Source organism: Microtus pennsylvanicus, chromosome 4, assembly GCF_037038515.1.
Source record: "Microtus pennsylvanicus isolate mMicPen1 chromosome 4, mMicPen1.hap1, whole genome shotgun sequence".
NCBI classification, from domain to species: Eukaryota; Metazoa; Chordata; class Mammalia; order Rodentia; family Cricetidae; genus Microtus; species Microtus pennsylvanicus.
The window spans coordinates 96,694,148-96,716,922 of NC_134582.1; the positions used below are offsets into that span (position 1 = coordinate 96,694,148).

The following is a 22,775-nucleotide window of genomic DNA, read 5'->3' on the forward strand; positions in this document are numbered from 1 at the left end:
GTCCCTACACACACACACGCACACACAGAGAGAGAGAGAGAGAGAGAGAGAGAGAGAGAGAGAGAGAGAGAGAGAGAGAGAGGAAAGAGAACAGACAATTGGAAAAGGGAAAAGGATGCACACAATTAGTAATTTATTCACACAGTGTCTCTTTTGCTGTCTCTTGGATTTTTTTACTGTACACAGGTACAAAGGTCCCTTTAAGAGACAAGCTCCACCCACTCCCGATATCTCCCCCTCTACCTTCTCCCCTTCCTGAAGAGGCTAGCAGGCCTTTGCCTCTCTTTTTGCTTTTCTCCTTTGCCCCCCCTCTCCTTTCCCTCCCCTCTACCCTTTATCTCAATAAACGCCACACTCAAACTCTGTCTCTATGGTATATTTGTCTGTCTCTCACCCCCTGCGGTTTGGACCCACCTGCCATGGGACCCACAGCTAAGGTCCCAACTCATGCTGCTGTATCATAACAGCGTAGACTACTGTGGGACTAAGGGTTCTCTTACCACCATTTCAAAGCTGGGATCACAGTTGCTACCACACCTGGGTTATTATTTTTTTCAGTAGAGCTAAGAAGGGTGGGGTTAAACCCAGGGTCTTGTACACGACAGCCAAGTGCTCAACCACTGACCAACTCTCTCATTGCACATTATTCTTAATCTTGTATTTGTGTGCTTTAATTTATACCCAGACTAGGCTATCAGCTAAGTAAACAAGGCACTTAAATGAAAGTGTCTGAAATATGACATAATTGATCTTCAAATAAACACCAACATTTTTACTGATTACCATCCACGAAATCAAAATTCTTAGAAGACATTGAATCAATCTTGTGTGAATGAGAAAGCAGTGACTGTCTGACTGCTTTTCCTTTACAAAAGAAACATTTTCTCTTATCATTTTGAAACAAATATGAAAAACTGAAGACACTAAATCTCTGCTTGGCTTTCCAAGAACATGGTCCATCGGGGGCTCTTTTAACCCTTGCTTTCCAAGACCCAGAAAATGTGACAGGACATTCTAAAATTATTTTGTCAATAAATTACAGCTTTTCACATTAAATCAAAATGCTGAATAGCACTAGCCGTTGAACAAGAAAAGGTAAAACTGCATCAAATCATGATCACTGCTAATATTACATTGGAAACAGTTTACAAAATATCCTTAGATAGTCTAAAGTAGATGACATTTCGTCAGTGCCATAGGTAGAAGGGCTTCATGGTTTGAAATTACATGTTCTCCTTAATTTGAATTATTATTTCGGTTTTTTTTTTGTTGTTCCTACAACAAAATACCTGAGGCTGGGTCTGTGAGAAGGAAGTTTATTTAGCTCACGGTTCTAGAGGTTTGAGAGTATCTCTCTAGCTTCTGTTCGGACACAAGGGACTCAGCTGATGGAACTGCTAGCAGAGAGGGAAAGGACACATGGCTCTGCATTGTCATTCCCAGCAGCCAAAGGAGCCTAGGGACTGTTGTTGGCTCAGACTGGGATGTGTGGCTTCAACATTGAAAAGAAGTTTAGAATAATGTAGTTGAGTTATAGATTTTTATTAAAGATATTTCAGTGTAGAGGAAAAAGAGGCACTTCAGAAAACAAAACACATCGAAGCGCATGAGCCGAGAGCCTCAGAGAGTAAGACTTACGGGTGAGGACAGGCTCCTTGAAGGACAGCCACAACAAATTGTTTTGGTATTATCTATAAGTACCATTTGGGTGGCTTTCAAGTTACATCTCAAAAGGATGCTTAAAGCCTTTTTCCTCCTTTTTCTCTTTTGTATGAGGGGTTCCTGAGACACTCTAGGTGGAATTATAGTCTGATAAGGAGTAAACCCTAGAGTCATTATACTTCAAGGGACTTAGGATATGTTCTTTTCTTTTAAATAGAAATTTTGTTGTGATTACTAAAAACACTATAGGCTTACAGCTGGGAAGCCTATACAAATGTTAGGCAATCAGGGGTTCTGAACCTTAGGAATCTTTTACCCCTACTTTTGCTACTATAAAAACCTAACCCAGCTGAGCTTGGGGCTCTCTGATTATTCTAATATGTTGGGCACACGGAAAGTCTGAGCTTGTGAACTTGTGTAAGAATAAAGGCATTTTGCTTTTACATACAGGACTCAGTCTCCTAGTTGGTTTTGGGGGGGGAGACTCCGTTATGTGGGTATAACAAGGGCAGATCTGCAGTTTTCATGTCCAGACCGCCTTTTCTCAAATACCCAGCAGCCACTTCCCAAATAATTCACTCAGATGCTTAATATGAATTATAAATGCTGGACCGATAACTCAGGCTTATTACTAACTAGCTCTTATATTTTAAGTTAACCCATATTTCTTATTTGTGTTCTGCTACACGGCGATACCTTTATTAGCATAGCAAGCTCATTTCCTGTTACCTCTGCACCTGACTGATAACTCCTCTGGCTCTGCCTGTCTTCATCCCAGAATTCTGTTTTAGGCTGCCTTGCCCAATCTCTTCCTGCCCAGCTACTGGCCAATCAGCTTTTTATTAACAGTGAGAGCAATGCATAGTTACAGTGTACAAAGACTGTTGCACAGTAGAGATCTGAGAGCTTGGCCCTGCCCTGTATCATCCTAGAAAGTCTGCACAAAGGCAGAAGACTTGGAAGGTTCTCAAAACTAAAAAAAGAGTTTTACATGGGTTAATTCATACTTGATGAGACAGATGCAGTTCCATCCCTCAGACCTGTCTCCTATACGGAAAAGGTATCAAACATGGAGGCACATCAGCTGATCTCCCCATGATGGCAAAACCATGGAACTAGCTAGAAACTGGCTAGGAACTGGTGATTCTGCCCAGGCTAAAGTGAGTTGTTTACATATTCCCTGCCATCTCACTCAGCCAGTGCTTCAGTAATGGAGCACTCTCTCTCCAAGCCTGAACGGGGCTCATCAGTGCCGACTTGACATCATTTCTGCAAGGTTGTCTGGGTGAAGATGGACGCTCCAAGGAGGAGTTTTATAGCACCAGCCCCTGTCGAGCCTTGCTATGATTTTTGATTTAATTCTCGCCAAAGGCATTCTTCTCTTTAACGTTTTTCAGCAATGAAAACATAATTGTTAGCTGGGCTTACAAACTGGAAGTACAATTCTGAAGACAGAGGAGTAAGTCACTGGGAGCACACTGACTGGTAATGAGATTAGAGGCTCAAGTTTCAGTCATCACCCAGAATAAAATGCATATTAAAATGCCTTCCTAAACCCTTAGGAAGCTGAGAATGAGCTCCCAGGACCACCAGGTAGCTGTTATGCAAATGCAGTGGGTATGTATTCATAATAAGCAATCTTTAGAGTTCTTTTTTCCTAAGAAAAATAGTTTGGAATTGCTCCCTTGAGAGGACCCTTCACCTCCCCCCAAGCCCAGTTGGCTCTGCAGACTACAGAAGGGTTGAGCACACCAAACTGCTCAGCATAGAGGCTCTGAGATGCCTACGTGCCGCAATCCAAAGCAGAGGAGGGAAGCATGAACCGGCTATTTTCTTCTTTATCTGTTGTGGTTAGACATGGTTTCTCTCCCCGTATTGTTTGAGTTGATTGTGTTTTCATATCTCCACCTTCCTTGCAGACACAGTGCTCTGAACTGCTTAGAATAGTTAGCACACTTGTGATTAACATATTTATGATTAGCATATTTCAGCAGAAACTCAGACAGCAGAAGTATGCAACTCAGTGATAATGCTCTTTAGCAGAGAAATTATATTGGAAGTTTAGGACACTCCTATACGTCCGGAGCTTCTTCTCTTGATGGCTTTTTCTTTAGAGGGTACAGAAATGACTGAAATCCAGGACAAGGAATCTATAAGTGAAATTTATAATAAGGAAGGACTGAAGAGATCTCCCTTGACAAATCCAATATGCCGTTTAAAATGCATTAGAAAGGCATCCCATGAAATGAACCTTGAATCGTGCGTTCAGTCTAAACGCAGCTTTCAAAGTGGATGGGAAAATAGGGGCAGAAATGAACTGTCTGCCTAGGAGTTGAGTTCAGTGATGCAGTGTGTGCTCCTTGTGTGCGGGGCCCTGGTTTGGTCCAATCACCAGCACCATTATAACAATAAAATTAAAAATTAAAAAAAATAAAATGGCTAGCAGGCCACCTGGGGAGAATCCTAGTCTTACTTTCCTGGAAGCATCCTGCAGAAAGCACAGCAGCATGGCTGTGCTCTGAAGAGCTCACTTTGGTTACCATTGGGGCGGGGGGACTATCGCTCTTATTACACTACAAACTTCTTTGACTTTGAAAACACAGCCATGGTGAACTAAAATCTGATATATGAACATATTGGAGATGTCAGACTATCAGCTTGTAGAATATCATCTTTCCATGCTTGTAGCTTCTGGGAACTAGGAAATTTGTATTCTCCCAGGCCAATGTGGTAGACAGCTTCCTATCGCCATTACAAACACTGGAAGCTATCACCTTATAAAGAAGAAGGGCTTACTTTTGGCCCCCAGTTTTGGAGCTTTCAGACCATGACAAATTGGTCCTGTTGGTTTGAGCATGTGGTGATGCAGCGCATATGGTGGGGAAAACTGCTCACCTCGGGCTTAGGGTTGAGGGGAGATAAATATCAGGACCCTGCAGTCGCCCTAGAAAGCGCATCTCCAATGACCTGAATACCTTCTACTATGACTCCCCTTTCGAATGACCTTCTCTGTGCTGGTTAGTCTTTTGTCAATTTGGCACAAGTTAGAGCCATCTGGGAAGAGGGGTCCTCAATGGAGACAATCACAATGCCTCCATCACATTGGCTTGTAGGCAAGTCTAAAGGGGCCTTTTCTTGATTAATAATAGATGCGGGAGGACCCAGCTCATTGTGGGTGGTGCCACCCACCCCTGGACTCCTGGGGCTGAGCAAGCAGTAGGCGTGGCTTCTGCATCAGTTCCTAACTCCAGGTTCCTGCCTTGAGTTCCTGCCCCGACTTTCCTTGCTGCAGCTGTAGGTAAAACAAACTCTTGCCTTTGCTTTCGGTCATGGTGTTCACCACAGCAATAGAAAGCAAACTGGGACTCCCAAACAGCGCCTATTCATGGGGGATGGATCCAAATTACAGCAGAAAAAAAAATCCAAATTTTAAAACAGCAAGGGATTGCCTTGTTCCTCCTCAGAGCTCTTGACTAATCATCTTTCATTAAGACACAGCCAATGTCACTGAAGATTTCTCCACTATCATGGGTGCTGTACCTTACGCTTTGCCCCCAGCAATGAAAACATGCTGGGTGGATAAATGAACAGTAGTGAAGGGTGAGAAAAACACGTGGGCAAAGAGAATTTCAGAGGGCAGAACAATAGTTCTGGATGAATACATAATTGAGGAAGATTAAATGAAAGAATAAAAATCTTTATACATGTAAAAAATTGCCTAATATTGGGAAATAGACCTGGGTTTCACATTTGAATTTAGAATTTATAACCATTAAACTGGGGGAAAAAAAGCAGCTTTTTTCAAAATCACCAGTAAAATCACGGTGGCATTTGGGAGTTTCACTTCCCTAGGAAACGTGCCGGTCACACCATGTTACACAGAAACCTTTTTAAAGTGTTGGTTTCCGGCCATCTTGTTCCACTGAAGAACCATGTGCCGTGTGAAGAGAGAACAAGAACGCTCCCCACACCTGCACCCCCACCTTCCCGCCCGAACCAAGAGAACCGTGTTTCTTCCTTTGACATGAGTGACCCCAGAAGTGTGTTTGCTTTGAAACCTCAGACTGGTTCACATTGTTTGGAATTAATACAGTGAGCAGGAAAAATCTGCCTATTGAAGAATGATTGCTTTCTGATGCAGAAGGCGAGAGGAGGGCTTTGAGGAGATGTTACACCATGGAAATGGTTGTTGCCACCATAGTAAAATGTATTTACTCTCTGTTTATAATAAACAACCAACCAAGAGAATAACAATAGTCTTGTTGCTGTCCTGGGTGTACGTGCAGTTTGGATGAGGATTCCCCCAGAATTGGTGTCATTTTCCCCTGACCTGCCACTCACCCTTACCTCTTACCCTTCAGAAACTAACTTGAACAGCAACAGGAACAGGAAAGTAAAATTAATCAGGTATGCTCAGAGTCTGCACAATATCCTCCACTATAAGTTAATTTATCATTTGGCAGCTTTTTCTAATCCTTCTCGGAATGAAGTAGGTACAGACAGCTGACTCTCTCTATACTCCAGCTCCATAGTCCCGATTCAACCAACTAATCAAAGATCAAAGCCAGCCTGGGCAACTTTACAAAGATAAATGGAAAAGGCCTGGGGATGTATCTCAGTGATAGAGTGTTTATGTAGTGTGCACAAGGTTCTGGGTTCCATTCCTGTAAAAATCAGATAAGGAGAATGAAGATAAAGGATATGGGTGTCTGTGCGCAGGTTCTAGGGAAGAACTGTCATTTTACAGACGCTGGGGCTCCTTGAGGCATCTTGGAATCCGTCCTCTGCAGGCACCAGGGCAACTGTACCATTCTGTGCCGTTATATTCTTAGAAGAATTGCATTTTTTCAAGTGTGGGATTCCCAATCATTGAGATTAATTCCTTTGCCAACACTCTCCTCAGTTTCTTTTTCTCTTGATTGAAATATACTGACTACATGTCAGAACCTGTTGCCCTGAAAGTGGAGGAAAATTAATCACCAAGAGCTATTATCATCAAGGACAAAATTACATAAAGGCCTCTAAAGACGAGACAGAGCTTAACCTACACACAGGTGTGGTTATAAGTGAGACACCGCGGAGAGCCCCGGAGCCCCGGAGCCCCGGTTGTTTGCCAACACAGGCCCACATGGCCAGGTTCCATCTACCAGCCATTTCTAGTGATTTTGAATAAAACCATCTTCTGGTGTGGCGGGAAGGCCTATGGACTTCTCCAAGGCAGTGCTTGTTTCGTGTGCCGTTCAGAAGCAGGACACTGACGAGCCAAGGAGACAATCTAACTTGCTCTCACGCAGGAATCTGCTGATGTTGAACTTAGAGTGGGGTTCTAGAAGAAGTGTAATTAGAGTCCGAGGTGATGCCAGTTGAAAATAGGTTATTAACAAAGAGCAGCCTGCAGCTGCTTAGCTCCTAAACTGTGGCCACCGGGACTAAGACTGACTTTCTAGACGGAACATTTTGTGGTGGGGCAAGAGAGTGGTGGCAACAGATACCACAGAACCCAAGCTTTTCACACTCGCATGCACACACACACACACACACACACATGCGCCTATGCACACATGTGAACACATGCGCAAATATTCACACTTGTACACACACATGCATATATGTGCACCTACAAACACAAGCACAATTATTCACACTTGTACATACACTTGCATATATGCACACATGCTTGCACACATGTATATACATGTACACATATATGCACATACCCACGTTACTCACTCATACTTATAAGCATTATAAGTAATTAATTTTTTTGTTCTTTTTGTTGTTTTGTTTTGTTTTGTTTTTGAGACAGGGTTTCTCTGTGTAGCCCTAGCTGTCCTGGAACTCACTTTGTAGATCAGGCCTTGAACTCACAAAGATCCGCCTGCCTCTGCCTCCTGAATGCTGGGATTAAAGGTGTGTGCCACCACCATCACCTGACAGCAGTTAAACTTTTATTAATAAGGAGGGAATGAGTGCCCTAGTTATTCCTAGTTTTTTTAAGATCAAAATTAGGTGTTCAGTGGTTTTTCCTCATTAAATATTTATTTACATATTTAAAAAAATCTTAGCCTATGACCTCCGTTATGCAGTATGGAGGCCAGATCTTTACCCATAAAACTGCATACAGACAACATGACATGGGGCATACACATATAAACAGCTACCAAAAAATCAAGCATCATGACAAAGACTCCTATACAACTCCTTAAACAATCATGACGGACCTCTGTCGTCTTTCATTCCCTCACAGGAAAAGAAGTTGGCTGGATACTAGCCCATTATGGTCTCAATGAGAAGTGTTCCCCACAGCCTCAGGTGTTTGAATACTTGGTTCCCTGCTGGCTGCTGTTTGAGAATGTTAAGGAACTTTGCTGGAGGAAGTAAGCCACTGGGGCAGGCTTTGAGCATTTATTGCCTTGCCCTACTTCCAGTTTGGTCTCCCTGCTTATGGTTGAAGATGGGATTTCAGCTTCTTGCTCTGGCTACCATGCCTGCCACTTGCTGCCACGCCTCCCTGAAAGGATGGACTCTTGGCCCTCTGGAAGCGTAAACTCTTTCTGAGAAGGAGAAAAAGACAAGATCTCCTGAGTAAATTGGGAGTGTGGGGACCTTGGGAGAGGGTTGAAGGGGAGGGGAGAGGCAGGGAGGGGAACAGAGAAAAATGTAGAGGTCAATAAAAATTAACAAGAAAGAAAGAAAGAATACAGAAAAAAATAAATTCTTCCGTAAGTTGCTTTTTTGTCATGCCATTTTTATCATAGCAGCAAAAAATAACTAAGACACCCATGCCATATGACACACTAATGCACTCAGAACATTACTGCTGCCCCAGCGAGCCGGCATTATTCTATAATGGATGCTCACTACAGTCAGTGGCCGTGAGAAAAGAGTCCATGAATGTGTAGTTGAATGTCTCCTTGGGGGTTTAGGTATACAAAGCAATATTCTAGACCCAATTTGCTAAAGGCTCTTGGGCCTTTTGATAAGATTGGTATGCCTTAAACTTTGCCTTCCCAGGAATGAGGAAACTGTAAATACAGCAGCCACATCATTTTTACCTTTTGAATAACTCCAGGAAGTTGTCATACGTGCTCCATGGATGTGCTAGGAAATTGTCTCCCATAATCCATAAACACTCTGTGAAGCTGTCTCTCACATTCTGTAAAGACTCGGTGTAGTTATTAACACTCTGTGTGAACACTCCAAGGATGTCTCGCATGCTGCATGGGTCCTCTGTGAAATTACATTGCAAGTTTGTGACTCTGTGGACTTGATTTACTTACAAGACAGCGTTGGATCTTCTTCCTTGACCCTTGAATCTATGAATAGCCACCAGCTTGAGAATAATTTTAATGGCCTCCATTACAGCTCAGGCCACTCCTGAGTTTACAGAACCCGAGCCTTTCTTATTTATTTTCTTAGCAGCAGTAGGAGAAAGGCAGATTCTAGCACTGGTCCAAGGGGCTCATCAGGGCATTTGGGTAGAGGTGATCATCCTGCCTGTGCTCACAGAGGTGTTCACAGAGGACCAGAGAGCAGCTCCTCGCACGCTGGAATCCATCAGACATGACCCGTGAGAATATCAGGAGAAATACAGGCTCAGAAGCCAGAAAGTTTTCCTTTGTTCTTCTGTTCTGATGTATAATGCACCGGTTTGAAGCCATGTTTAGGTTATCTGGATATTGTAGGAAGCAGAAGTATGTTATTTTCCCTCTCCAGCTTTTTCTTGTGAAAGGGGGAAGACTTACAAAAGTCTGCTTCTCTAGGTTTGACAGTTTTTAATATTTTGCTCTATTTCCTTCATAAAGGAAATATGTCTGTCTGTCTATATGTATTATGCTTATATGTATTATTATATGTATAGCAATACATATAATAAGGGTAGTTTAAGGGCAGTTCTTTTCAAGCATAATTTAAATTCTTCAGGATATAAAACCAAAAAGGACACTTATATTACAAAGCACAAGAAGTATGCTTAGGAAAGTAAACACAAATTATAAAACATCATCTAATATTCTATTTATATTAAAAATAATTTTCCAGTGGTCCAAAGCACTTGCCAGTTGCCAACCTGACTGTTGGACTCCCTGATTTCTCAATTATAATAATCTTTTTATCTTTATAAAGTACCAAGTCTCAGAAATATACTTGCAACAGCACAAATCAGACAAGGTCACACAGTACAAAGAAGTGACGTGCAAGAGCATACCCATCCTGGGGTGACATTCTGAAGAGGTGCTAGGTTTCAACTGCAGTGATGGAGGAGGCATTTGAGGACCTGGGGAACAGTAGCATCCTGGAGTGGCTGCTGAACCTTAGCTGTCTATATCTGTAGAAGAACGGACCACCAGAGTTGTGAAAGTGTCTGGAAATGGGGTGGAAGACAGGGGTGACAGAATGCAGAAGTCTGGAAACCAGGTGGAGGTTCTAGAATTTACTTCTGACACAGGAAGCCACTGGGGGGAAGCCGCTGCACACCCACAGTGATCAAGTAAACTTCTGTGGACTACCTATCCGTGTATCAGTTTTCCTCAGCTCCTTATTTTTCTACATTTCCCTAAGCCTCAAATCCTAAATTTATGCAAGTTTCATTATAAATCAGTGTGAGCAAGTTATTGTAAATCCTCTGGGGGAATCAAACACACCTGTATTGCATTTATATATCATTGTCTCTACTCTAGACCCCTTGTCAACTTATGTGGTAAAAATTTTAAAGTCATATTACTTGTTTTATAATAATTTTGCTGTTTGATGAGGCATTGCGTTAGCTCAAACAGGTAAGGATGGCATTGAGGCTTGGGGACTTTGGCTTTATAAGGAAATGCTGAATCCTAGTAGGAAGGGTGATATCTGAGCTTATCTAACCGCACAAAACACAGGCAGTCCCAGTATCACTATGACGAAGCAGCATGATGTCCCTGTCTCTAGTCACAGTGTTGACCCATAAACATTTCCAGCTTGACCCTTAGACTTTCCTTGTTTTCCCTACAGTTTCCACAAACAGACTCACTGGCTCACCTGCTCACAACAAGCTCAGGCAGCCCATGGAAAGTGGGTCAAGTAGATGCTTCCACCAGCTAAGAAACATGAACCCCAAAGATAACACTCATGTGCTCCTGCCAGTGAGGAAAAGGATAGAGATGGTGGGGGAGGGGTGCCAACACTGCACGATACAGGCTGTTTGCTCAATGATTTCACAGGCTAAGTGTTAGGAAAAGTGCAAAACGCCAAGCAGCCCTTTTCAACGGGGTCACTCATGGCTACAAATAATCTCACAATCTTGGACCTTGGGCCTCTTGCTTGTCAATCAAAAATTTCATTTTTGAACTCTATATTACCAACTTTTTGTTTACCTTCTGCATTGACAAAGGGTCTTTCAAAGTTGTCCATATTGGTATTGAACTCACTCCAACTCAGAGAGGTCTTGGACTTCTTCCAACCTTCCTGCCTGAGTCTCCTGAGTAACTGGGATTATTGGCTTGAGCTACCAGGTCTGGCTAGTTTCACATGATTTTGAGTTTTCTTTGGATTGTAGGAATCTCAGTGCTCAAACGTGGGGATTTATTTACAAATTCTCACAATGGACAAAGCCAGATAATACAGCCAGACGTCCATATCCATAGATTCAACCAACCACAGAGGAAAAGAAAGATTTATTCTGAATATTTACAGACTTTTTTGTAATTTAGTATATATATTTATTTAAACAACCTTATATTGTATCCTCTAGACATGATTTAACTAATATGGGAAGATTGCACATTTCTGTGCTCATGCTGTGCCATTTGGTTGAAGGGATCTGAGCATCATTGAGTATATCTTAGCTTTCTTTTGGTTGCTGTGATAAACACGATGCCCAAAGGCAACTTGGGAAGGAGCTGATGTCAGCTCATAGGTGTGATCCACCATGAAGAGAAGCCAGAGCAGGAACTGAAGTTGAGACATGGACGAATGTTGTTTACTGATTTGTTCCTCATGGCTTGCCCAGCCTGCCTTCCTTACCCACTCCAGTACTACACACAGTGGGCTGTGCCCTTGCCCATCAACCGTTAATCAAGAAAAAGACTTACAGGCTTGCCTACAGCCCAATCACAATTGATGCTCCCTTCCTCCAGATGACTCTAGCTGTATCAAGTTGATAAAAAACAAAACTAAAAGACTAATCAACATGGGGAGTGGGAAGGGCTCCTAATAAAACACATTTTCTCAGAGTACAGTGGGGATCTGTAGTGATAGAAGAAAGGCAAACCACTGCCTCATACTAATGCCTCCAATTCAGATTGCAATCATGGGAACTTTACGTCTTTGATTTTATATTTACTTTTCACAGAAAATTTTGATTTTTCTTGACCACATTTAAAAAAAATAAGGTCTTATTATGTAGCTCTGGCTGGCCTGGAACTTATTATCAGGCTGGCCTGGAACTCACATAGATCCTCTTGCTTCTGTCTCCTGAATGCTGGAATCAAAGGTGTTCACCACCACATCTGGTCAACCATAATTTTGTATTTGCTTTATTGTACCATACATAAATAAAAGTCTCAAAGTTATGTTAACACCTCTAAAGCAGCCAAAAAGCTAGGCCATGCGTAGCTACTTCTGTCCTCAGGAAAGGGGCAGACAGGACAGTGTGCGGGTTGGTGTCAGAGTCAAGAAAGGCCCTGGGATTGCCTCATCTTGTGAGTGGTGAGGCTGAGATGGAACAACAAATACAAATTCAAAGACAGAATCCTGGAGAAGTCCCGCTCGGGACTGAGGTCACTTGTCGCCCATCCTCACTTTGTGGCTTTCATGGTTTGGATCTTAAGTGTCCCACAAATCCCATATACTAAATGTTTGGCCATCACGTTGTGGCATTACTAGGAAGTGATAGAACTTTTAAGGGGTGGAACCTGGTGGGGGAGTTAGGTCATTGGAGTCAAGCTCCTGACGGGGTCCGGGATCCTCAACCCCTTTCGTTCCCTTTGACCTGCTGGCTTCCAAAGTGAGCAGATCTTTGCCTTGGGCTTCTACCTTGATATGTGGCCTCTTCATAGGCCCAAAGCAACAGGACTAACTGACCATAGACTGAAATCATGAGTCAAATACACACTCTCCCCCTTTAAGCTGCCTTGTCTTGAGCATTTTGGTCACAATGATGGAAAGTTGAGTTAAGTGAGCAGCAGAAACAGACGGTGACCACACTGTGGGTTCACCATCTGCAAAGGGGCAAAAAAAGAAAAGAAAATGTGATCACTGAGAGCAAAGAATTTGCTCAAATGAGCTTTGAAATTACTTTGCAATTACAGCAGCGATGCCCTGGCTTTGTGTTAAATTTAGAAGACGCTACCATTGCATAAAGGAAAGCCTCATGCTCTAAGACTCCACTCTTGAGGTACAGTAACCATTGAACATTGTACTTTTGCAAGGTGGTTCAAACATAGGGCTAGCGTCTCCAGTAAAACTCGGGGCTGATGGTGGGTTGTGAAATGTTTCCCATGTCCCATTCAGGAAGGGGAAGAGTGGCAGTTTCCAGGCCAAGAACAGATTGTCCATCTATCTCATCCAGCTCTTCATGCCATTGGCTCACTCATTCAGCAGGTAGTCAGTGAGCATTTACCAGGTGCCTGACCCTGTACTCTGGTAACACAAGCATAAAAGACATGGTTGAAGCAAGCCCTTGCTCTGTAAAGATTTCATTTTAGCCAGATAAATCTGATGGCTAATTCATACGACCATGAAAAAGTTAGACCATGGCATCTCCTGGCCCCTTCTTGACTAAGTGTGGCTGTGCCATGCCCAGCTATGCTACTAACATAGAGAAGCTTCTAGATGACCAATACACTCTAGGTCCTCATGAGTAGTACAGACGCTTAAACTCCATGTAGACACACTGCATTGCAATTTGCTTTGCACTGAAATTGACAGGCCCACTAGGTTTGAGAAGCACTGATGGGAAGACGGTGTAGGAATGTGCAGGCATTGCAGGAAGTTCATTCCACAATGAAAGCCTGCTGGCTCTACGCATGGCCCAGACTGTGAAGATACCTGGTGTTTTGGGGCAATGAAGGAAGGCCAATATTCTGGCTGATGAGGAATTGTGCATGAGTAGTCTGCATTGAATAGGTCCTCAGAGGTCCTTAGTTTGGGGCTCAGTGTCTGCTCTGGAGGCCCCTGTCCCCAGCTTCCTCCTCTGTCATGGTGCAATGACCTTCTTCTTGTGCCTTTAGTCTGCTGAGACTTATACCTGTCAGTGTGCTTCAAACCTGTCCACAACGCTGCGGTCCTATTGCTGGTGCCTTGAGGAGAAACAGATGAGCCACTTGCTGCAGGATGTCCAACTGCACATCATCCTGCTGGCAGAGCAGCTGGTGAGGTCAAAACCTCCAGACTCCCCAAGTGAGGGATGAAATCAGGCTGCCTTCTGCTCCAACCTTGAATATTGGGAAGATGTGGGCGAGAGAAGTGGGTGGGGGACAAACAGGGGGTTGTGGGGAAGGTTACAAAGGATGGCACTACAGGGTCCCAGGTGTCCCCGGGACAAATCCTCTGACTCATCCTCACTCTCTGCTCTGGGCTGAGCACTCTGGCCTATTAGGAACTCTTTGTGGGGTCTGTTGCCAAATACGTGGCTCACTCGGGTTTAGCTGCGGGAAAGTTTACCAATCTTTGTGTTTTCTTTCTCTTAACTCTGAAAGCTAAAGAAGAAAGGGGAAGCTTGAAGGAAAAAAAAGAAATAAAAGCAAAACAATCACGAAAGAAATCAACTGAATATCCAAGCACCCCTCCCAAAACACAGGATTCGAATTTCACGCAGAGTTGTGTTCAAGCCTGCTATTTACTCCTATGGATCGGACTGAAGTATCTGGTTCCCCAAGCTCTTAACTGTGAGCAAAATTCTGCCTTGGATACAACTCGGTAATTATAAACCTGACTTGGATGTGGAGCAGGTGACCCAGAGAGCTCCTGTTTGCTCTCCGTTTTCACATTCTATTATGTAGCTCCCAGCACTGAGTCAGCCAACCAGCCTGACTTATAACCCGAAACCACCCCATGCCCTGTGTATCTGTTACCGACGTTTATGGAACTCAGGTCCTCAAAGGTGTTCACACTTAGCGCCATGTACCTCGCCACTGCCCTTGATACCGTGGAAGGCTTTTGAAATCTGACTTTAAATTCTTAACTGAATTTGAGATGCTTTTCAAAACATTCCAGATTTTGGTGCATTTTGGATTTCGGATTAGGGACTTCAGCCTGTGAACTTATCTGGGAATGTATGTGTGCATATCTGGGAACCTGAAAGTCTCCAAAATCAGAAACACCTTTGGTTCCAGGCACCGCGCTAGTGCCGGTAACCACAGCCCCTATGAACTGATGTGTGTGACGCTGTGCAATGCGCAGAAGTTAGCATTCCATGGCTCCTCCCGACCCACCAACTTATCCTTCTGCTGCCTTTTCTGTGATGCCCTCTGAGCCTTCGATGTGGGGGTAGGAGTTGATGTAGATGACTCTTCCACAGCCCAACACTCCCAATACTGGGCACTTAGACGACTTAGGGGTTTCTGCTTTAACTGTTACCCATTGCAAAAAGAAGCTTTTCTAACCAAAATTGAGAGCAAAACAGATCTATAGGTGTGGGCATATTATTTAGAAAGCAGTTTGACAACATGATGCTTAAGTGATACAATTATCATTTTTCCTAGGGCCTGTGATCTGCCCTGTAGTGGGCTTCTGACCATATTTATAGACCAGTCATGAAATCCCTCCAATGGAGCAGGCCTCACATGTGCCCATACCCATGAAGCCACTGTTTTATTAGTGGGTGTATCTTGCCAGGCAAGTTGGTATCTCAGCATTCAGAGTTGGAGTTGGTTCATTTTTGCAGCCATATGGCAGTCCCTTATACTTACATGCCAGAGGTTTCTTCATTCCACTTTGGATGGGCATCTACCTTATCATTTCTCTCCTTACAAACAAGGCAACCACAGTTGCTTGGTATGTGTATCTTAGCACACAGAGGCATTTTTCTAGAATTGGGAAAATGCTCCCTGGAGGGAGATGTTGGGACAATTTGAAATATGAAAAAGTTAGTTCAAAGACCATTTGGGAATGGCACATGTACCCAATTTCCCAGAGAGTAAGGGGGCAGAGAGTAAGGGAGAAGGGTCAGAAGTGTGAGTTAGTCTGGGCTACAAAGTGAGACTTTATCTCAAAAAGAATTGACATGAAGGAACTTGGTGTTTATTTTTTTTTCTGAGGCACACATACACACACACTTGTGCGGTGAAATATAATATAAGGTGAAAATGATTCAGGCTTCTGGCCAGCTTCAGATCTTCCTGCACCTGCCTGGAATACTTGAATTATATATGTGAGCCACAATTCCAGCCCCATACACTCTTTTTATTTTTCTCTTTTAAGTATTAAAATGAAGGGACAGCCAGGATTGCACAGAGAAACCTTGACAGAAATGGTTAATGTTCTACAGAACATAAAAGATAATGTGTTCTAACCAGTGGCTTCCTGACAGTGACTATTTCTGCTCTGCCTTCTAGTTTTTTTTTACCTCCAGACCCTTTAAGGAAGCCCTGCTAGTATGAAAACACTTTTTTCAGCGCTCAGGAATGCTAGGCTCAAAGTGCAGGCCAGTCTCACCAAGCTAGGTCACTTGGGAAGTCAGGAACTGAAGACCTGATTGTTTCCAGCACACCCTCCCCCAAAGATGGGGTGCCTGGAGGTCCTGGGGATGACGCTGAGCGAGTAGACAGCTTCAGAAGGAACCTGGGTCCAGGGATCAGTAGGAGGAAACTATTAAGGAATTATTAAGAGGACAGAGGCACTCTTCTGCCCAACAGGTTTCTGCAGTGAAAACTGCGATCGAAATAACCCTTTCTCCGGGGATGAGGGGCAACGGACATCAGGGTCAAATGAAAGACCAGTTGCCAGCTTCCAATGTCTCTGCTCCACATTGGACTTTAGAGACTTTCTAGAACAGTGTAAAGGCTTAGTCTCTCTCCCCTGCTGTGGGCAGAGGAGCGTTTCTGGAATCCACTTACAAATTTGAATGCTAGACATTATCTATTGACAACAGTCTAAGAAATGCACAGTTCATGTGTTTTCAGCGGGCAGTCCTACCAGCTGGACTTCCTAAGCTCCTCTGGAGTCATTCTTTAGCGGGAGACCCTGTCCCTTACAATCCTGTCCCACATGCCCTTTTGGCGGACAACCCTTGGGGTGGCTGGTAGACCTCCTGGGGGCTCCTTCTCTGGTTGCTGTGTCGCCGTCCCGGGCCTCCGCCACGCTAAGGCACGACCGGAATGCGCTGGAGGACTCGGGGCGGAGACGCCGGTAACCGAGGGGACACAGGGCGGGCCTCCCTGAATCCCGGTTCAGGCCACGCACAGGGCGGGCAGATCGAGGGCGGCGCGGGGACCAGCACCAGGCCCACTGTCCGAATTGCCGCGCTGTTTGGTCCCGCGTCCCTGCCCAGTGCGGCGCCGCCCGGGGACTCCAGACTCCAGCGACTTGCCGATCTCACCCCTGCGCGGCGCGGGCCGGGCAGAGTGCTCAACTCCGGGCTGGAGAATCCCGAGGATCGAAAGTAGTAGGAAAGAAAGTCTCCCTGGCAGCGCCGGGCCAGCCTCGCGTAGGAACCGGCAGACTGGGGAGGCAGCGCCGCGCGTGGAGCGCTCAGCCAGGACAGCCCTCGGCGGCGGGGCCCGCGGCGGGTCAGCTGGAGGCGGGAGGGAGGCGCCGCAGCCCGGACTCGACGTAGACGCCCGCGCCGCCCGCGAGGGGAAGTGCCTTATAAAGCCGCGGCTTGCGCGCCAGGACAGACTCCTGGCGGCGCCGCCCTGAGCGCGGACCGCACGCAGCAGCCCCCAGAGAGTGCACGGAGCCGGGGCATATCTGCGGGGCACCAACCTCGCCCCACAAGGACTCTTAACCGCCCTGTGGGGTTCGACCGCGTCCTAAGAAGGACCCCCCCCCCCCCCCGATCGCCACTGCCCGGAACCACTCTGCCCAGGCGGACCCCGGGTGGGGGCCGAGGGCGCCCCCGGCGGCAGGGGTATGCGCGGTCCGCGGCATGGCCTCGGCGGTGTTTGAGGGCACGTCGCTCGTGAACATGTTCGTGCGCGGCTGCTGGGTGAACGGGATCCGCCGGCTCATCGTCAGCCGGCGCGGCGACGAGGAGGAGTTCTTCGAGATCCGCACCGAGTGGTCGGACCGCAGCGTGCTCTACTTGCACCGCAGCTTCGCAGACCTGGGTCGCCTGTGCAAGCGCCTCCGCGACGCCTTCCCCGAGGACCGGCCCGAGCTGGCGCGCGCGCCGCTGCGGCAAGGTGCGGGGCTGCAGGACTGGGGGCTGTGGGACACCGGGGCTACGGGGCGCCGGGGGCTGCGGGCTGCGGGAGTGGAGCTGGGGGAGAAATCGAGCGAAGAGATCCTGTCAAAGTGCAATGAAGTCAGAGAGGAAAGAGTTACTTAACTGAGACTGTTTCTTCCCTCTACTGGTCGGCACCTGACATCTAGACCCCGGGTTTCCGAAGAAGGGTACCCAGCTGTGGTTCAGGAAGGACTGGGAGCCGGCACACACTCGTGGAGGATAAATGAGATGGGTGGGAAAGGGGACGAGCTCACCAGGACTCTCACCCGACTGTCCCAAAGAATGAGTCTGAAGAAGGCAGAGTTTTGCGAGGCGACACCCGGGACTGACAGCTACCTACTGGGTTCCAGCCACCTTCCTCTCTATGGAGAACCAGTGGCGGCTCGAGTGGGTTTGCTGAAGAGAGTAGAGACAGTTATAGAGTGTTGGTATTGGGTGATTGCATCGAGTACTATCGCTGCCGGGGTCCTGCCTGGGAGAGCCCCGGACCCTATTTTGCCCCAGGACAGTTGAGCCTGAGCGTGAAGTGCCACGCAGCAATTTTTTCCACCTCTCCTAGGAGGAGACCGCCCCGCCTGCGTCTGTCGGGCCAACCCAGGGTCCCCACCCCTGAGCTGGGCCCGCATTCGGATTTGATTAGCCACGGCCGCCTCCTCCTCGGCCCTGTGACAGTCCTGGTTGGCTGTGACTCTTGTTTTCTCAAACAGCAGTGGCTTCCCCTTTCCTACTGCCAGCAAAGGGACTGGAAGAGGGGAGGAAACCAGAAAGAGGCCTTGGTTGAGACCGGGAAGAATGAGGTGTGGGACACTTAGCTGCGGACAGGAGAGATGGATGGTTTCTGAGTAGACTTCCGGCCAGTGTGTGTGGCCTCCCGGGGCTCCGAGATCCACGAACCTTTTTTCAGAGTCCTCCAAGTAAGCAGCGATTCTGGGGCAGCTTGGAGCAACGTTACTCAAGGTTAGCCAGTACCACCTCCTCAGCCGCCTGTCTAGCTAAGGTCTGAGATAACCTCCGTTCCCCCTGGTGATATGCCCCACCCCGTGTGTGGATTTTGTGGATAATTAGCTCCATTCTCATGACACATCCCCTGGCAGACACATCATTTGCACAGATTGCCAAAGCCTGTGAGTGTGGAGGCCACACTGACAAGCCTGCCATTTCAAGACTGGACCTGTTTTTATTGTTTCAAATTTGCTATTTGTTAAATTTTCAATGAATGTCTGATCAGGAAAGCATAACAAAGGGTCTGTGGTTTACTCAGTGGCTTCTCCTGGAACAAGGCAGGCCATAAACTAGTTGAACTTCCAGGCAGTCCCTCTGACCTGGTCTCAGAACTCCAGTTACCCCAGACAAACTGGAACCAGGTCTACATCTAGGGGAGTACCTATTGCCCTTGGGCTTTTGTGAGGAGTGAAAAGCCCGGTAGTGTCTGTTGACAGTAAGTCTACCACTCTTACCATCAGGGCCAGCCTCTTCTGGCCAGGGTGGCTGGAACAGAGGGTGTGGGAAGGGGTGTGACGGCTGTGTGGAGTCACAGGTGGAAAGGCCTTCCCTAAGGTGGTCGGGAGGGAGGAAACCACGACGCTTGTTCACCTGGCCTCTTTTGCATTTATACAAACTTCTGGAATCATTTATACAAACTACTGGAATCACAGGTGCTTGACTGTCCCCATGCAGTCTCCAAAGAGTAAAACGAGGCCTATGGGAGCTGCCTTCAAGTGTGTAAAGGGTCGGAGAGCACAGAAGTGGGGGTTAGATGGGGTGATGGAGTGGCAAAGGCAGCTGGGGTGAGTCCCTGTGACTGGAGGGAAGGGAGTCTCTGACAGCCTGCTATGTGACTATTAGAACTGTCCGCCACTGGTGGCCATTCTTATCTGACGGAAACCTCTTACAAGGGTCCAGCTAGTAGCGCCTAGACGGAGTAAAGATGAATCCCGGGAGCAGTAGAGGAGTGACCAGGAATCAAGCTCCATTCTGATTCTTCTTTCTCTGCGGGATTCTTCCCTAGGACCACCCCAGTTCTGTTTCACAAAGCCAGGAAGGCCCCTTTTCTTTCTTTGATCCCTTCAAGTTCAGGGAAGTCTTATACCAAGCAAAACACCTCATCCTAAGACAAAAGAAGATTCTACCTCGTTTCCATGCAAATTTCTTATTTGCATTAAAAAGATTGTCTGGATTTTCAAGCTTCAACCATGAAAGGTATGCAGCTGGTATTCGAATTCCAGTCGGTCAGATTCTCGATTAGATTAGATTAGATTAGATTGCTAGGTTGAGTTAGGTTTGTGTCCTCAGTTTATTCGAGAAGCTTCCCAGGGAAAGGGGTCTCTGGGTTGCCCCTGGCAGGCTGAGCTCCTGACACAGTGGGCCAGCCATGGTTCTGCCTTGAACTTCTGAATCTTCATGCAGTTGAAGAGGTGCCAAGCCCTCAGCCTTGATTTCCCCAGAATTGCTGTGAGAGAGATTTTAGATGGGGAGAATCAGACTTTCGTTGTCCCTCTGTGGTTTTATGCTTGGTGGATATCCATGACCTTTGTATGTGTCCTGGTGACACAGGCAGAGATATGGTGCCACTGCAGGGGCGGAGACACAGTGCTCACTACCTTACCTTCCTGGCCTTCTGTTTATATGACCTAGAGTAGCGCTGATCTCAGGACCTGTCTTGCTTCTGTCATGTATCGCTTCTTCACCAAACCAAGTCTCTCCAGATACTAACTCGCAGTAGGTTGGTAGCTCACAACCTAGGGCTGAAATAACCACCTCTTACTGTGTTGCCCTCCAGCCCTGGGAGAGGAGGTGGCTGAGCTGCTTCCCGTGGACATGTTTGTGTTGCCACAGTGGTCCCCCTCCTACTTTTCTGCCCTTTCATCACGGAGCTGTGTCTTGTGTTTAAGTCCTCTGTTGTGTGTATCACCTACTGGTTCAGATTGTGAGAGTGAGAACTCTCGCTTTGTTTACTTCTCACACATAAGGTCTGCATTTGAAAGCAAAAACATTCAAAACTTTCCTGTCGACCATTTGAGGTTCTTGGAGTATTTTGATCCTCTTTTCAGTAGCACCCATTGCAGATCTGTGACATCCGAGCTGGCCTGATTCCCTCTGCTGCTGCAGATTCTATTTCAAGGTGGCCAGGTGAGCTTGAGTCTTGGGTAACTGCATTTTGGGTTTGCATTCATTTATGTGGTCACATATTGGCTGCCAGGCACCGCACAGGTGCAGGGAACAATAAAACGAGAAAACAACAACTAAAACCTCGTGACCTATCTCTTTGATTCTTACATTTTGGTTGGGAGAAATGCATTAATAAATAAGATCACCACGTAAAAAGGAGATCACTGTGGCTGGAGAGGAGAGGATGGCTAGGGAGCTGGAGAGGGGCAGATGGTGGTCAGTCATGGTCTCCATCATCACCGAGAGCTCTGGGCCAGGGAACTGATTTGATCTGAGTTGAGCTCTAGTTGATGCCACTGAGAAAGATGGAATAGAGCAAGGGAGAGCAAGAGGCAGGGCTGCTGGAGCCAGGCATAACAGGGCAGGTGTGAGAAGGAGATGACACTGATTGGCCTGGAAGAGAGAGCCATGGAGGCATTGCAAGTCTCTCACACTTGGTGTGTGGCACATAGCACAAGCCTAGAATTCTCACACAGGGCTTGCCCTGCGCTGCCGTGGGGCCACCTCAGGGGATAATTGAGCTGAAGATGCTGCCTGAGGCTGTCAGCCAGCCTGGAACCTGGCATTTAGTGGCACCGTTTGTAATGTGAACCTGTGCACAGCGTTTCTATCCTTGCTATATTTAATTTCATCACCAGTGATGAGCATCTTCAGTATTCAGGACATGGCCTCTCCCTAGACGTGAAAGCCACAGCTGGGACCGGACCAGGAAGGGTTGGACACTGATACAGCACTTGACTCCCATGCCGTAGACGTGTGCTCAGTTCCCAAGGTCTACCCCAGGTCACTGTCACATTGCCCTCACCTGGACATCAGGGAGAAACTGGATGTTACTACCAAACAGGGAAAATGGTGCTTGATGGATGTGCCAACCGCCACCCAGAGGCACCAGCTTGGCTTTCTCAGCAAGTGTGCTCCATACAGGTGTGGAAGCAGAGCAGGACATGGAGTTGCCACCTCTGCCTGGCCTTTGATGTTGGGGTGGTGTGATGCTGCCCCTGACCTTTGCTGCAGCCACAATGCCATGTAGAGCTTCCTCGGGGCCATCCTGCTGTCCTATCCGGGCACTTTTACTGCTCCTCTGACTCACTCACCTATTTTTGACTCTTCCATGTCTAGGACCCCTCATCCGTCCTCTCCTGGGTTGCCTACTCCTCCCTCTCTTCCTTGTTTTGTGTTTGCTCACAGATCCATGTCCTGCTACCCACACCAGGCTCCACTCTGATATCCTGGACTCTCCTTTTCTTTTCTTTTCTTTTCTTTTCTTTTCTTTTCTTTTCTTTTCTTTTCTTTTCTTTTGTTCCTTCATTTCATCCTTCCTCCCTTTCTTTCTCCCCACATCTCCCAGACAGGGTTTCTTTGTGTAGCCTTGGTTGTCCTGGAACTCACTCTGCAGACTGCTAGCCTTGAACCCACAGAGATCCACCTGCCTCTGCCTCCTGAGTGCTGGGATTAAAGGAGTGTGCCATAACCACCTGGCAGCAATCTTCTTTTTTTTCGTAAATGATTGGCTGTGCTTGGTTCCTGTTTCCCTGATTTCATGCCATAGATCTTGTACTATGCCTTGGATAACCATGACACC

The 22,775-nt window shown here is 46.5% G+C and overlaps 1 protein-coding gene across 1 annotated transcript in view; it reads left to right on the top strand.

The window, feature by feature from the left end:
- Positions 1-17,283: 17,283 nt before the first annotated feature.
- The window catches only part of Pxdc1 (PX domain containing 1), a 29,071-nt gene continuing 23,579 nt past the window's right edge, over positions 17,284-22,775 (top strand). Inside the window, exon 1 of the mRNA XM_075969932.1 lies at positions 17,284-17,981. Within this exon, the coding sequence (XP_075826047.1) occupies positions 17,726-17,981 (256 nt within the window). The 5' untranslated portion in view covers positions 17,284-17,725. The remainder of the gene's footprint in view (positions 17,982-22,775) is intronic.